This window comes from Ictidomys tridecemlineatus, chromosome 6 (genome assembly GCF_052094955.1).
Source record: "Ictidomys tridecemlineatus isolate mIctTri1 chromosome 6, mIctTri1.hap1, whole genome shotgun sequence".
NCBI classification, from domain to species: domain Eukaryota; kingdom Metazoa; phylum Chordata; class Mammalia; order Rodentia; family Sciuridae; genus Ictidomys; species Ictidomys tridecemlineatus.
The window spans coordinates 122,100,407-122,114,681 of NC_135482.1; the positions used below are offsets into that span (position 1 = coordinate 122,100,407).

Here is a 14,275-nt window from a genome sequence, read left to right on the forward strand (position 1 = left end):
CCCGAGTATGCTAGCCAAGACCTCTACCACAGAGTTATACCCCCAGCCCAGCACAGCCCAGGGGTTCTTTATCAGAGATACACAGAATAACGGGAGGAACCCTATAGTGAATACATTCCTCATGTGCATGCTGTGGTACAGCACAGCATTGTCATATTTGAAAAAGCACACACACACACACACACACACACACACACACACACACACACACACACACACACACACACACACACACACACACACACACACACACACACACACACACCCGCCAGCCACTACCTAGCCTCTAGATTTCCACTTCTTTCTCTCCACTTCCCGGCCCGCCCCAACCCGCCACGCCCCGTGGGCGGTCCCAAGCGGCGGGCCCGCCCATTCCCTCCGGCTGCATAAGCCCCGCCCCGGTAGCGCGGAGACTTGAGGCGACCGGCTTCGGGCAGGGTGGGGGTGGGGGAGGGACGGGGGGAGGGGCGACAGGATGTGGAGTGGGGGCGGGACCAGCCCCAGGGCTGAGAGGGGCGGAGACGAGGAGAAGCTTCGGACTTTATCTTTGATTACCCTTGCGGGAGAGGCGGGAGATCTTGGCCCGGAGCCGGACAGAGAAACCCCGTCGCCGCCGCCGGAGATCTGGAGTCTCCCTACCGAGGCGAGTACGGGGCTTCACCGTAGCCCGCGGAAAATGGCGCCCTGGACGGTGTGGCGCTGCTGCCAGCGCGTGGTGGGATGGGTGCCGGTGCTCTTCATCTCCTTCGTGATCATCTGGTCCTACTACGCGTACGTGGTGGAGCTCTGCGCGTGTGAGTACCGGAGGGCGCGGGAGGAAGGCGGGGGCACGGGGCGTCGCCGGGACCCGGCTGCAGGCCGAGGCCGCGCGCCCGCTGCTTTGTTAGAGCCGCGGCGCCTGACGCTCGGGAGCCTGGATGCCCCAGGCCGCGCTGCGGCCCAGAGAGCCCGCGGCTTCCTGCTTCTAGCGTTCGCTCAGGGGCTGCCCATCCTTCTGTCTTCTATGACGGAATGTTCAGAAATGCGTTTTCTCCGAACGGGGCCAGTCGACCTTCGTAGGTTTAGGGGCGTGTGTGTGTGTGTGTGTGTGTGTAGCCCTTCTTTTTGCTTTTGTTAATATTTTTAAAAACAAATTTGTGCTTTCCAGGTTGTTTTTCCAAACGGCGCAAGACGCTTGTCACCTGTAAAGCCGGCTGCTGGGGTTGGGGGAAGGGAGGTGTGTCTTTTGGTGCACTGACCTGGAGGATGAGTGAGCTCCAGCTTTTGATTTTGGGTGGTACTTGGCCCATTCTAAAGTTCATTTCTTTCAAGTCTGAATCCTGCGACCTATAAAATGAAGACAGAATGGGAGAATAACATTATTTATTTATTTATTTATTTTTCCTTGGCTGTTTATTCTGACGTGCTTTTTTTTTTTTTTTTTTTTTTTTTTTGCGGTACTGGGGACTGGGGATTGAACCCAAGGCCTCACACATGCTAGGCAAGTGCTCTGCCTCTAAGCTACATGCCAGCCCGGTGTATTTTTTTCACTATCTTCAATTTGGGGGTCTTCTTTATTTTTGCGATCTTCCATTTTTAGCACCGATTTTCACCTGACTCCTAGGAAAAAGGATTGCAGGTACACCTCAAGGATTTAATATACTGGTTTGAATAGGTTGCCTTTAAGAATAAAGGAAATCTGGACTCTTGCAGATTTCAGTCTTGTTTAAGTAAGGTAGCTTTCTTCTCCTAAAAGGCAGCAGCAGAAGGTTCCTAAATACCTCGGACAGTAAAAATTGCTGACCCACAGTATGCTCTCAGTCATTTGAACAAATTGTTTTTGATCAAGAGGGCTTCGTTCCAGTGCAGGCTCTGTTATTTCTTCATTTTGTTTATACACACACACACACACACACACACACGCACCACGCTCGCACAATATCAGCCTTATTAGGAGTTAATATTGAGGATAAAATAGATACACTTAACATGGCCATCTTAGGTGAGTGATAAACAGAAAAGATAAAATAATACTATTAGTTTTTGGTTTTAAATAAGACTGAAATACCTTGTTAGCTTTTCCCCCCAAAGCTTCTGTTTGAAAATATTTAGTTATGGGTGAACTGAACAACTTTTCCTCTCTGGTCAACCTGATTAATTTTGAGGAAAGTGCTAATTCAGATTTCTAGAGTTTTTATCTGAATACTTGGGTCATTTTGAGCTGTTAATAGTAGGTTTGTATCTCTTCTTTAGCATATAGAAGATCTTAGAGTTTATAGAGTTGGTCTAATTCATTATTTTCTAGGAAATTTATTACTCAGAAGACCTGTGTGGTTTGTCCAAGGGTAGACATTTTAATCTTTTTTTTCAAATAGAAATATGTAGAGTGGGACTGTAACCTGAGTCTATATCCTTGTGTCTTCTTCACTACATCTTCAGATTTAGAGTGGTACACATAACAAGTGCCATTATTGAGTATCCTCTGTTCACATAGTTGATTCTGAAGTGTTATATTGATCTCCAAAGAACCAGCTTTTGTATTTTGTGAGACTTAAAGCCTTTAAAATGTATTCAAGTTTCTGTATACACTTGAGAAAGATATATTCTGTAATCAGCAGTGTATTTTACTGTTTGTTGCTGGGATTTCATTTATGTCATAATGCTTCATAAATATCATTGAGGGCAAATTGGTAATGTTATTTAAATCTTTTCTATTTGTTATTTAAATTATTGAGATAGGTATGATTATCATGTATTTATTTCTCCTTGTACTTTTATCAGTTTTTGCATCATGTATTTTTCAGCTCTGTAATAAGGTATATAAAATATTAAGAATTGTTAAGTCCTCTTGATGAGTTGGTCCCTTTATAATTGTGAAATGATTCTCTTATCCCTCACAATACTATTTGCCCTGAAATCTACTTTGGCAGATATTAACATGTCATTAACCTTTCTTTTGATTAGTGCTAGAATGGTATATCTTTCTCTGTCCTTTTACTGTTAGCCTGTTTATGCCTGTGTATTTAAAGTGTGTTTCTTTTAAGATGCATCTATTTGGGTCTTGCTTTTCTTTTTTTTCCTCCTTTTCATGTAATCTGAAAATCTCTGCCTTTTAATTCAGGTGTTTGACTACTTACATTTAATGTGATTATTAATATATTTAAATTTAAGACTGTGATTTGTTTGTTATTGTTGTTTATTTTTTTTGTTTTTTGGTACCAGGGATTGAACTCAGGGGCACTCGACCACTGATTCACATTTCCAGTCCTATTTTGTATTTTATTTAGAGACAAGGTCTCACTAAGTTGCTTAATGTCTCAATTTTGCTGAGGCTGGCTTTGAATTCACCATCGTCCTCCTGTGGCCTCCCTAGCCACTGGGATTACAGGTGTGTTCCACCGGGCTGGCTTGTCATTTTTTTTTTTTTAAATATTTATTTTTTAGTTGTAGGTGGACATAATATATCTATTTTATTTTTATGTGGTGCTGAGGATTAAACCTGGAGCTCCGCAAGTGCCAGGCAAGTGCTCTACCGCTGAGCCACAGTCCTAGCCCAACTTGTTCTTTGTTCTCTTTCCCTTTTTTTCTCTTCTTTTGAATTAATCGAACTTATGTTTTCAAATTTTGATTATTTCATTTCCTTTGTTAGTTTATTATCTGTCGTTCTTTTTGTTATTTAAGTAGTTGCCTCATATTTATAGCATGACTTTAGCTTCAATAACTGAAAAAAACTATATATTATATAGTCTACCTTCAAGTGATACACCTTTTCACAAACAGTACCTTATAAAAACACTTGTTTCTTCCTTCCTAATCTTTATGTTGTTGTCATGTATTTTGTGTTACAAACATCACATTATATTGCTTATTTTGTTTGAACAATTTTTGTGAAGGTTTAAATAATGAAGATAAATACATGTACTCATCTAATTACCATTTCTAGTGCCCTTTATTTCTTTTTATAGATCATATTTCCATCTGTTGTTATCACTTCATGCCTAAAAGTGGTTTAGATCAGCTGGAGATGAACAATTTCAGCTTTCATATATTTGTAAAATTTATTTTGGACTTTTTTTAATATATATATTTTTTAGTTGTTGATGGATTTTATTTTATTCATTTATTTATATGTGGCTCTGAGAATCGAACCCAGTGCTTCCACATATGAGGCAAGAGCTCTACCACTGAGCTACAACCCCAGCCTCCTTTAGACTTTTTTGATTTTTGTTGGAGTGACAAGGATTGCCCAGGGCCTTGCATATGCTAGGCAAGCACTCTACCACTGAACTATATTCCCAGCCTCCTGGGTTTTTTGGGGGGTTTGTTTGTTTGTAAAGTAACTTTAACAAGGTATAGTTCAAATTCCATTAAACTCACTCATTTAAAATGTACAATGTAATGCCTTTTAGTAAATTTATGAAGTTGTGTAGTAATCACAATAGTTCTTTTTTTGAACATTTCTATGACCTCAGTAAGATCCCTCATGCCCATTTATAGTTACTCGGTCTTTCTTCCCCCAGCCTAAGGCAACCACTGTCCATGTTCGGGATCCATATGCCTTTTCAAGACATCTCATATAAACAGAATAATACAATAACTGGTCTTTTGGGTCTGTTTTGTGGTGTTTTTTATTTTTTAGTTGTTGATAGAACTTTATTTTTGTTACTTAATATGTGGTGAGAATTGAACCTAGTGTCTCACATCCTAGGCAAGTGTTCTACCCCAGCTCCCTACTGAGCATGTTTTTGATGTTCATCTGTGTTATAGTATATCTCAGTGTTTTCCCCCTTATTTTCCACTTTATGTTCTAATTTGTGTGTGTGTGTGTGTGTGTATTTTAGTTTTATTGATTTTATTTTTTTAAAATACATGACAGTGGAATGCATTACGATACTTATTTAACATATAGAGTGCAATTTTTCATATCTTTGTATATAGAGTATGTTCATACCAATTCATGCCTTTATACATGTACTTTGCTTTTTTTGGCTTTACAATTCTTATTACATATATATCACAAGTTTTCAAATTTGTTTATATATTTACACCCAATTCGAGGCTTCATACATGTTCTTTGGATAATGATGTCCTTCACATTCCACTGCCCTTGCTAATCCCCTTCTGCCTCCCTTTCTCTCCCATCCCTCTTCCCTATCTAGAACTCATCCTCCCATGCTCCCCCTCCCTACCCTACTATGAGTGAAAATATATCAGAGAAAACATTTTTGGATTGGCTAACTTCACTTAGCATTATCTTCTCCAACGCCATCCATTTACCTGCAAATGCCATGATTTTATTCTTTTTTAATGCTGGATAAAATTCCATTGTGTTTTTTGCCACATTTTTTTAAATCCATTTATCCACTGAAGGGCATCTAGGTTGGCTCCACAGTTTAGCTATTGTGAATTGTGCTGCTATAAACATTGAAGTAGCTGTGTGTAGTATGTTGTTTTTAAGTCCTTTGGGTATAGTCTGTGGAGAGGGGATAGCTGGGTCAAATGGTGATTCCATTCCCAGATTTCCAAGGAATCTCCATACTGCTTTCCATATTGGCTGTAACAATTTGCAGTCCCACCAGCAATGTGTGAGTGTACCTTTTCCCCCACATCCTCGCCAATACTTACTGTTGTTTGTCTTCATAATACCTGCCATCTGACTTGAGTGAGATGGTATCTTAAAGTAGTTTTGATTTGTGTAAATATATTTTTAAAGATATTTACAGTTTTACTTAGAAATATATTTCTAGTATACTTACATTTATAAGTCAAATTAGAATATTAAAAGTATGGGGCCTAGGATTGTGGCTCAGTGGTAGAGTGCTTGCTTGGCACATAGGAGGCCCTGGATTCGATCCTCAGCCTCACCTTAAAAAAAATAAATAAAATAAAGATATTGTGTCCAGTTACAACCAAAAAATAAATATTAAAAAAAAGTATGAACTTTCTTACCATGTTTAAATACTTGAATAATAAGATTTATAGTATGGTTGCATCCTGTCATCTTTGATTCATTAGACAGTCCCATGCTTGTAGACTTTCAATTAATATATGTTAAATTGAATAGCATCATACTCTTATAAAAATTCTCTTGAATCATGTTGGAATTTTAGAATACAGGAACATCCAGAATAATAATTATACCTACAAAACATGTATTTTATAGTCTTTGCTTTTAAAGGCTACTAATGGCTGACTGGTTCTATATTCTTTCTTTTGGATTGTGAAACAATGATTTTTTCAAATTATGCTGATAATCTTTTAAAAATCTGGTTCCCTAGATCTCATCTACAATGGTTGGCATAATTATGGAAAAAAATTTAAAATATGAATCAGAATTTTCTAACTATTAATTTGCTATTTCCTATTTGTTTTCATATTGTAAAATGTAATGATTTTTCTAGATAACTTGACTTTGAAAGCTGTAGTGCTTTGCAAATCTCTTTGTTTACATTCTACAATTGCCCAAGCCTTTTGTTTGTTTTATTTTTTGGATAGCAGGTTTTTTCCTTACAGCTACTGGTGAGTTATTTACCATATAGCAATCTGGTTTAAGAGTACTCTATAAATATATACTTAAACACACACACACACACACACACAAATCCAAATGTATTTTCTTCCATATGAACTGAATCTTCTTCAGGACTTCCACGGCTTCCTTTTATTTATTTATTTGTTTATTTTGTGTGGCGCGGGGACTTAACCCAGGGCCTCGCACATGCTAGGCATATGCTGTACCCCTGAACTACATCCTAGCCCCTCTATTTTTTTTTGGTACTGGGGATTGAACTCGGGGGCACTCAACCACTGAGCTACAATCCCCATCCCTATTTTATATTTTGTTTAGAGACAGGGTCTCACTGAGTTGCTTAATGCCTCTCTTTTGCCTGAGGCTGGCTTTGAACCCGAAGTCCTGCCTCAGCCTCCCAAGTAGCTGGGATTATAAGCATGCACCACAGCGACTGGCTCTCTACTGCTTTCTTGAAAAACAAGACATATAAAAGGTAAAGATGTTGGAAAACTTAGAAACCAAGTCAGACTACTTGAAAAAAAATTATATGCCTTAGTCTTGCAAATAAGCTTTGCTTCTACTTTGGCCACTTCCACATTATGGAATAGAAATAGTATGCTAATTGGAGTCTAATAGGCATCTCAGATTTAACATGTCCAAAACAGAATTCTTGATTTTTTTTTTTTCCCCCGCTTGAAGCTGCCCCTCTTACCCTACCTCAGTAAATAATAGTTGCATCTTTCACGGTTCTTCACTGAAAAAAATCATTCCACATCCAATTAATCATCAAGTGTTGTAAATGAACTAAAATCCATCTGCTTCTCAGTACATCACTACAATTATACTTCTTCAAGCCCTTGTGTAAAAATGTCTGCAATAATTTGCACCTTTTCACATCAGTAGTCTTTTTGCCCAGTCATTGAATCTGGCCATGTCTTGTACTTGATTTAACCAGCAGAATGAGGTAGAAGTGATATTGAGTCCTAAATCCTAAGCCTCAAGACATAATACATTTTTTGCTTTATCTCTTTGGAACATTCTGTTATGTAAGGAAATCCAGAGTAGACTGCTGAGTGAGAGATCATTTGGATTGAGAGGCCAGCCAAGAGCCAAAGCCTCTGATGTGTGAATGAGACCTTCCTAGGCTCTAGCCCCAGGTGAGGTGTTAGATGACAACAGGTGGTAGAAGGAGCCCAGCTGATTAGGACCCAAACTGCTAACCCTCACAATTATAGGAAATAATAAATGGTTCTGTTTAAAAGCACTACTGTTTGGGATGGTTTGCTATTTTACATTCTCACCTATATCCATTATACTATGGTTGTAACGTCTCTTCTCATTTTATCCCAGTCTGTTCTCTAGAAAATAGCCAGAATGTTCCCTTTTAAATTAGCACCGGACATATCACTCCTCACAACTTGGCTGTTTTTTTTTTCTTTTAATTTAAAAGCCTTACTATAGCGTTGCAGGCATAATATACTCTCTCTTATTTCTTCTCTTAAATAATTTCATTTCTACTCTTTTTATCTAAAAGAAATCTATTCCTTGTAAAACTATTGTTGCCTTTATCTTTGCTGTGTTATTTCAGCATTTAAGTGTAAGTGCCATCTGTTCTGGTGTATGTGTTACATATTATAGCAGCACTTAAATCTGTGTTGCTTAGATGCTTAATAGGAAAAGCGTCAGATACACTCTTCTTACAAAATTTCACATGATGATGACTAGGAGGGCTCCCTCAAAGAACATACCTTCCCACATACATATTCCTGACACATACAGAAGCCTGCTACACTCTGCCACTACCACACTAGCCTCCTTGTTGTATCTTAATTAGTTTTGAATGATCTTAGTAAATAATTTTGCCTTACAAATTTGTTTTCTTGCTATAAAGTATGATAATAGTACTTAGCTTACAGAATAATATAAGGTTTTGGCAGAGTGGGCTTTCAAATGCTATTGGGGATGGAGAAAAGATTTAATAGCCACTAGTACACTTATTCCGGCCTTCCCTTTTTGGCAAGAGTTGGTATTTTTGTTAAAGTTGTGTTTTCTCTTCCAAAGTCTCACTAAGTTTTCATTTTTTTTTTCCTTAACTGACTATCTGAAGATCATATTACCAAAACTTATACCCTATTTTGCTATAAGCTGCTGGTAGTGTCAGAAGTATGTGTGTGAAGAGAGTATGTTGTCTAAGGGAGGGAGCCTTCCTTGTCACCCTCATTTGCTGTTTTAAGAATAGTAATACATAATACAATTCCTATAAGCATATAAGCAACACAGATTGAGGTATTGCTCAAAGTTGTAACATATTCTTGAATAAATAGGCATTTAAACACCCAAAGAGGGGCTGGGGTTGTGGCTCAGCAGTAGAGGACTCGCCTCACACGTGCAAGACCCTGGGTTTGATCCTCAGCACCACATAAAAAAATAAACAAGTGAAATAAAGGTGTTATGTCCAACTACAACTAAAAAATAAATATTAAAAAGAACACATTAAAAATGAAAGTGACTTATTTTTAATGTGTTCTTTTTAATAGTTTTATTTGTTTGTTATAGAGATCCACAGGTCTTGGGCTGGGGTTTGTGGCTCAGCAGTAGGGTGCTCACCTGGCACATGCTCACCTCAGCACCACATAAAAATAAATAAAGGTATTGTGTCCAACTACAACTAAAAAATAAATATTAAAAAAAGATCCATAGGTCTTGAAAATGTTTTTTTAATTGTTTAAAAACATTTCTTTTACATTCTTTTATTCTTCCCACTGCTTCATTTTACTAACATGAACTTTGAACCACACATTGAAGTCATAGGAAGAGTTAATTTTCACTAACATTAATTGAACAGCATGTAAAAACACAGATATTAAAGTCCTCTGAAGATCTTCTTAACCTTATTGCATTCTAAGAATAAAGGAAATCTAGACTCACAGATTTCAGTCTTGTTTAAATAAGGTAGTTTTCTCCTAAAAGGCAGCAGCAGAAGGTTCCTAAATACCTTGGACAGTAAAAATTGCTGACCCACAGTATGCTCTCAGTCATTTGAACATATTGTTTATGATCAAGAGGGCTTCTTCGGATGTCATTAGTACATGAAGGGAATAATAGCAAATATACTAAAATGTTAATAGTATATGTCTTTGGGTATGTGACATTATAGAGATTTTTTTTCTGTCTCAGATGCCGTAATTCATTTTTTCTATGGATAACTGATATAAACATTAAATAGAAAGATGTTACAGTGATGATAAATATCACGTATACATATTCAGTAACCTCTAATAGGAAGCGTTCATACACTGTGTTATGGTTTGGATCTGGAATGTCTCTCAAAAGCTCATGTGTCAAAGGCTTGGTCTCTGATTCAGTAATGTCTAGAGATGGAGCTTTTGGAAAATGACTGGATTATGAGGGTTCCAACCTTATCAATGGATTAATCCATTATTCGCTGAATAGACTTCTGGGAGTGGTGGAAACTATAGGCAGATGGGGCATGATTCCCAGGGACCTTCCTTTGGGGACTGCATGTTATCCCTGGCTACCCTGAGCTGAGCAGTATTCTTCTGCCAGAGGGGTCTGCCTTGCCTCAGATCCAGAATAATGAACTGGCTGACCATGGGCTATATCCTCTGAAACTATGAGCCAAAATGAATCTTTCCTCCTTTCATTTGTCTGTGTCCAGTATTTTGGTCATGGCAATGAAAGACTAACACACATGTCTTGCTGGGGCTCAGACTCTTAAGAAAAAAATTCTAGATCCCGGCAGGTAGAAGAGATGCGAGGTACAGTTGGGATAGTTAGACATGCTTTATTCAAAGGCAGCAGTAGCCCCTTAGGTCTTTTCCATAGGCCTTTAATTTTAATTTTTATTTTTTAGTTATAGTTGGACATGTACCTTTATTTTACTTATTTATTTTTATGTGATGCTGAGGATCAAACCCAGCACCTCACCCATGCTAGGCAAGCACTCTACCACTCAGCCACAACCCCAGCCCCATCCATAGGTCTTTTTTTATGTGCAGGCCCAACAAGCTCAATGCTAACAGATTATAAGTGAATGCATGCTTACAAGCAGATATTTATGACCTTGAGTACATATGCTGAATGGGGGTGTTTATGACTTTGATTGCATACTAAATCATAGTGGACTAGATGGTCTTGGTAAGGGAGTCCTTCCCCATCCTCCTTGACTTTAAAAATTAAAATCAAGATTAATGCTCCTCTACTTAGCATTCTCTGGTGACTTTCTGTCTTGCTCATAATGAAATCCAGTTGTTCACAGCCTCCAAGGCTCTAGATGCTGTGGCCCACCACTTCATCTTGTCATTCATTCTGTTACAGCCAAACAAGCCACCTTGCTTTTCATTTGTTAGGCAGATGAAAAGTCTGCATAGTCCTACTTGAGGACCATTTATTGTGCTTCCTGTTTTGTTTCTTTTTTTTTTAATCTGGAATGTTTTCCTCCCAGATTTGCGCATGGCTAGCTTTACTATTTAGTCACCTTTCAGAGAGGCATTCTGACTAAGCCTCTTTAAAATAAATACTTCCTCTTTCACTATCTCCTTACAGTTACCCTGCTTTGTTTTTCTTCATAATACTTATTGACATACAGTTATTTATGTTTCTCCCGTGAATAGTATGTTCACTTTTGTATTTCTAGAATCTAAAATAGGGCCTAGCATGTGTTCTCAATAGGTATTTGTTGAATGAGTGAATTGATATTATAGTTGCCAGTTCTAATTTTAGTAGAAGAGGAAGAATTGGAATGTTTTTGTGTTGTAGATAATATAGTTAATTTTACATACAGATACTCTCATGGTCTTAAGAAATCTACATATTAATTTAGTTATTGATTGTTTAGTATTCCAGTTACTATATGTGACACTGGGGATAAAAAGATCTATAAATATCCATGGTCCAATACATTTGGACTTCATACAATAGTCCTCATCTTTATTGTTCACAATTCTCATTTGCATATAACAGGTTTTAGGAAAACCTACCATAACAGTAAGTTATTTTGTTTAATCCAGCATTTTTCTAAACCTTTTTTTTCTTTTTCTTTTTTTAAAATAAGGAATCTATTTAAATCCTTTTTGACTTAGAGAATTGTTGGTTTTTGGTAACAAAACTGTCTAGTGGCGATAGTGGGTCAGGATGGGGTGAGAGGTCAAAGTGCAGGAACTCCTTTGAAGAAAGTGGTGTTACTAGTAAATATTGCTTTTTATCAGAAAAGAAAAAACTAATTTTCGAGCTACAAATAGTAAAGTCACTTCATCTTTCCTCATTCAACAGTTTATTCATTCTTTCCTACCCTCTCTCTTTCCCCTTCCTATTAAATAATCTCTTTCCCTCTTAACTTGCCCAGGTAGGACCCAAGAGGTTCTCCTAGGGAAGTATAATTGATATTACCAAAGTTTCCTCTGGCTTTCAAACAGCCTGTTCATTAGTCAGTGAAGAAACTGTCTTGAATGGTCAGCCAGAAATGTTCTATATGGCAGCCATTTATTATGTATGCCACTATGTGTCTAACATCTAGTATAAGGCACTAGTTGTATTTAATTCTACCTTTAGTAGAAAGATTATTAGCATCATTTTATGGATAAAGAGAGACTCAGGAGTTAATTATCTCTTTCATATTTATACAGTTAGTACATAGGATCAAAATTAAAATTCACGAAGTTTAACTTTGCAAGTTTTGCCCTTTCCATTGTATATCTTTATTAGAATATTTAATAATTTATAAGCTTTATTTGCAGTCCTTCATCATATTTGCTTTAACTTAACTACTCAGATTTATATTTGGAGCATTGTGATGCAAATAAGACAATCCTTTCCCTATATTTTTATATAGGTGGAAATTTAATCAAGAAGAATAAGAAGGAAAAAGATCCCGATGAAGGTAGGGATAGATGTACCTACTAACGTTCTATAGAGTTTATTTATTGGCTAATTATATTTATAGTTATTTCAGGCAGTCCCTGTTTCATGGACCAATACAAGAAATTTGAGGATAAAACATAAATTTACTAATTTTATCTGATATACTGGCATTTTTAAAAATAAAAGTACTCATAAGTTGCTATCGTTTCATAAAAGTATATCTGAATATCAAAACAGTGAAAGAGATTATTCTCATAAAGCCTGTTGCCCTTTTAAATTTAGTATCATTTATGAAAAATTCTCTTTTACTTACGTTTCTTGTTTCATTGTGGCCTCATTCATTGGCTTGGATTTGTGAATCATTGCCTTAGCACACTAATGACACTAACTATAGTTTCTGTCTGAATCTACACATTCCCTATAACAATTAACACTACTTAACTCCATGCACTGTTGAGAGCCTAAAATCCCAGCTTGAAACTGGGAAGCTTATGTATTCCTGATTTGGACACCAGAATTTTAGAGCGCAGACTAACTGTAAGTTGATAAGAGTATGTTAACTCTTAAAAAAATGAGAGTTGGAAGTTAATATTTTAAATAATTCTGAGCCCCATTGAAAGCACCCAGGGTATGGTAATAATTATCTTTATTGTTTGTGCACTTAATGCACTTAGTAACTTATTGTGGTCTGTCCATATTTTTTTTTAATCATCATAAAACTCTATTAAGGAGGTATATATTTTCCCCAACTTATAAATGAATGGAGGAGGAATTGACTTAGTTCCTCAATTTAGATCTTTTCATAAATCTTTCTAAAAACTATACAAATTAGTAAGAGCAAATAAAATCAATCATAACTCAAATCTATGCAAAACTGGGATATAGTGAATTTTTAAAACCTCAGTTTATATGCAAATAAGAATAGCATTTGAGCATTGCTAAGGGTACTCTGGTGGCTATACCAGAGCTAAATTAGGAGGGGACTGTGCAAAACATAACAGACTATGTAGTGTGTATTCTTTATTCATTCTTAGGAGAGAACACCATCCTGAGTAGGAAATTCTGAAAATAGGTTTGAAATCTGGTAGATTAGAATATAGCAATTGAATGTCCAAAGAAAAGGACTTTGAAGCGATTTAGGACTAGAGATGGTAGCCTTGAGAAAGTAACCTTTCTAGAGGAGAAGATGACACCTTGGAAACAGAAAGTAGCCTGTAAAGACTTAATAGTAAAGAGAAAGAAGGAATGGGTAGAAATAAGTACCCAACTGAAACAACAAATTAAAACAAAATCATATCAAACAAAATAGTATCAAAGAAATAGAGAACAAACAAAAATTAGTCTATTAACTGTATTTCACTGAAGCAATGGAAGGTGCTCTTAGAAAGTAAGAAATTAAGCAAGTTATTTAAATATGTCTTTCCCATATGGGATTGCTTGCTATTGAAGGTCCATAAAAATCCAATATATGTCAGCATGAACAATAATTAAAATAGCATCCAAATAAATTCCTGATTAAAAAAATCAGAAAATGAGAACCAACATTTTTCAATAGAAGAAAATGCATTTAAACAAAAAAGTCAACAAAGAAGTGAAAATTATAAATACCCAAGCATAAAATGTAAATATAAATAGCTGCTGAATTAAAGAACCTGTAAGTCAGAAATTCCAAAAGTACTACAGAAACAGTCAAAGAGCAGGAAGATTTGAAATGACAGCCTTCTTAACTCAGGAAAAAAAGAAAATATAAGTGAAGACTAAATTATAAGAGCCAAGAAGTAGCAATCAAGATAAAGGTAAGGTAGAAGTTTGGAGGAACAAAAGATGGCTGTTTAAGGTAGACAAAAAAGATTCATTATTATAATTCACTATATTAACACAACTTGAAAAAACATCTTATTTCTG

At 36.7% G+C, this 14,275-nt stretch overlaps 1 protein-coding gene across 7 annotated transcripts in view; it reads left to right on the forward strand.

Annotated features, from left to right (window-relative positions):
• The first annotated feature begins 462 nt into the window (after positions 1-462).
• The window catches only part of Zdhhc20 (zDHHC palmitoyltransferase 20), a 77,723-nt gene continuing 63,910 nt past the window's right edge, over positions 463-14,275 (forward strand). For 3 of the 7 annotated variants that reach the window (XM_040281326.2, XM_040281327.2, XM_040281328.2), the window contains exons 1-2: positions 464-794; positions 12,342-12,389. In XM_040281326.2, coding sequence (XP_040137260.1) covers positions 476-794; positions 12,342-12,389 — 367 coding nt within the window. In that variant the 5' untranslated portion in view covers positions 464-475. Of the gene's footprint in view, positions 795-12,341; positions 12,390-14,275 lie in introns of all 7 variants that reach the window. The other 4 variants (XR_005732025.2, XM_021735474.3, XM_005338608.5 and 1 more) reach the window with 4 other exon arrangements.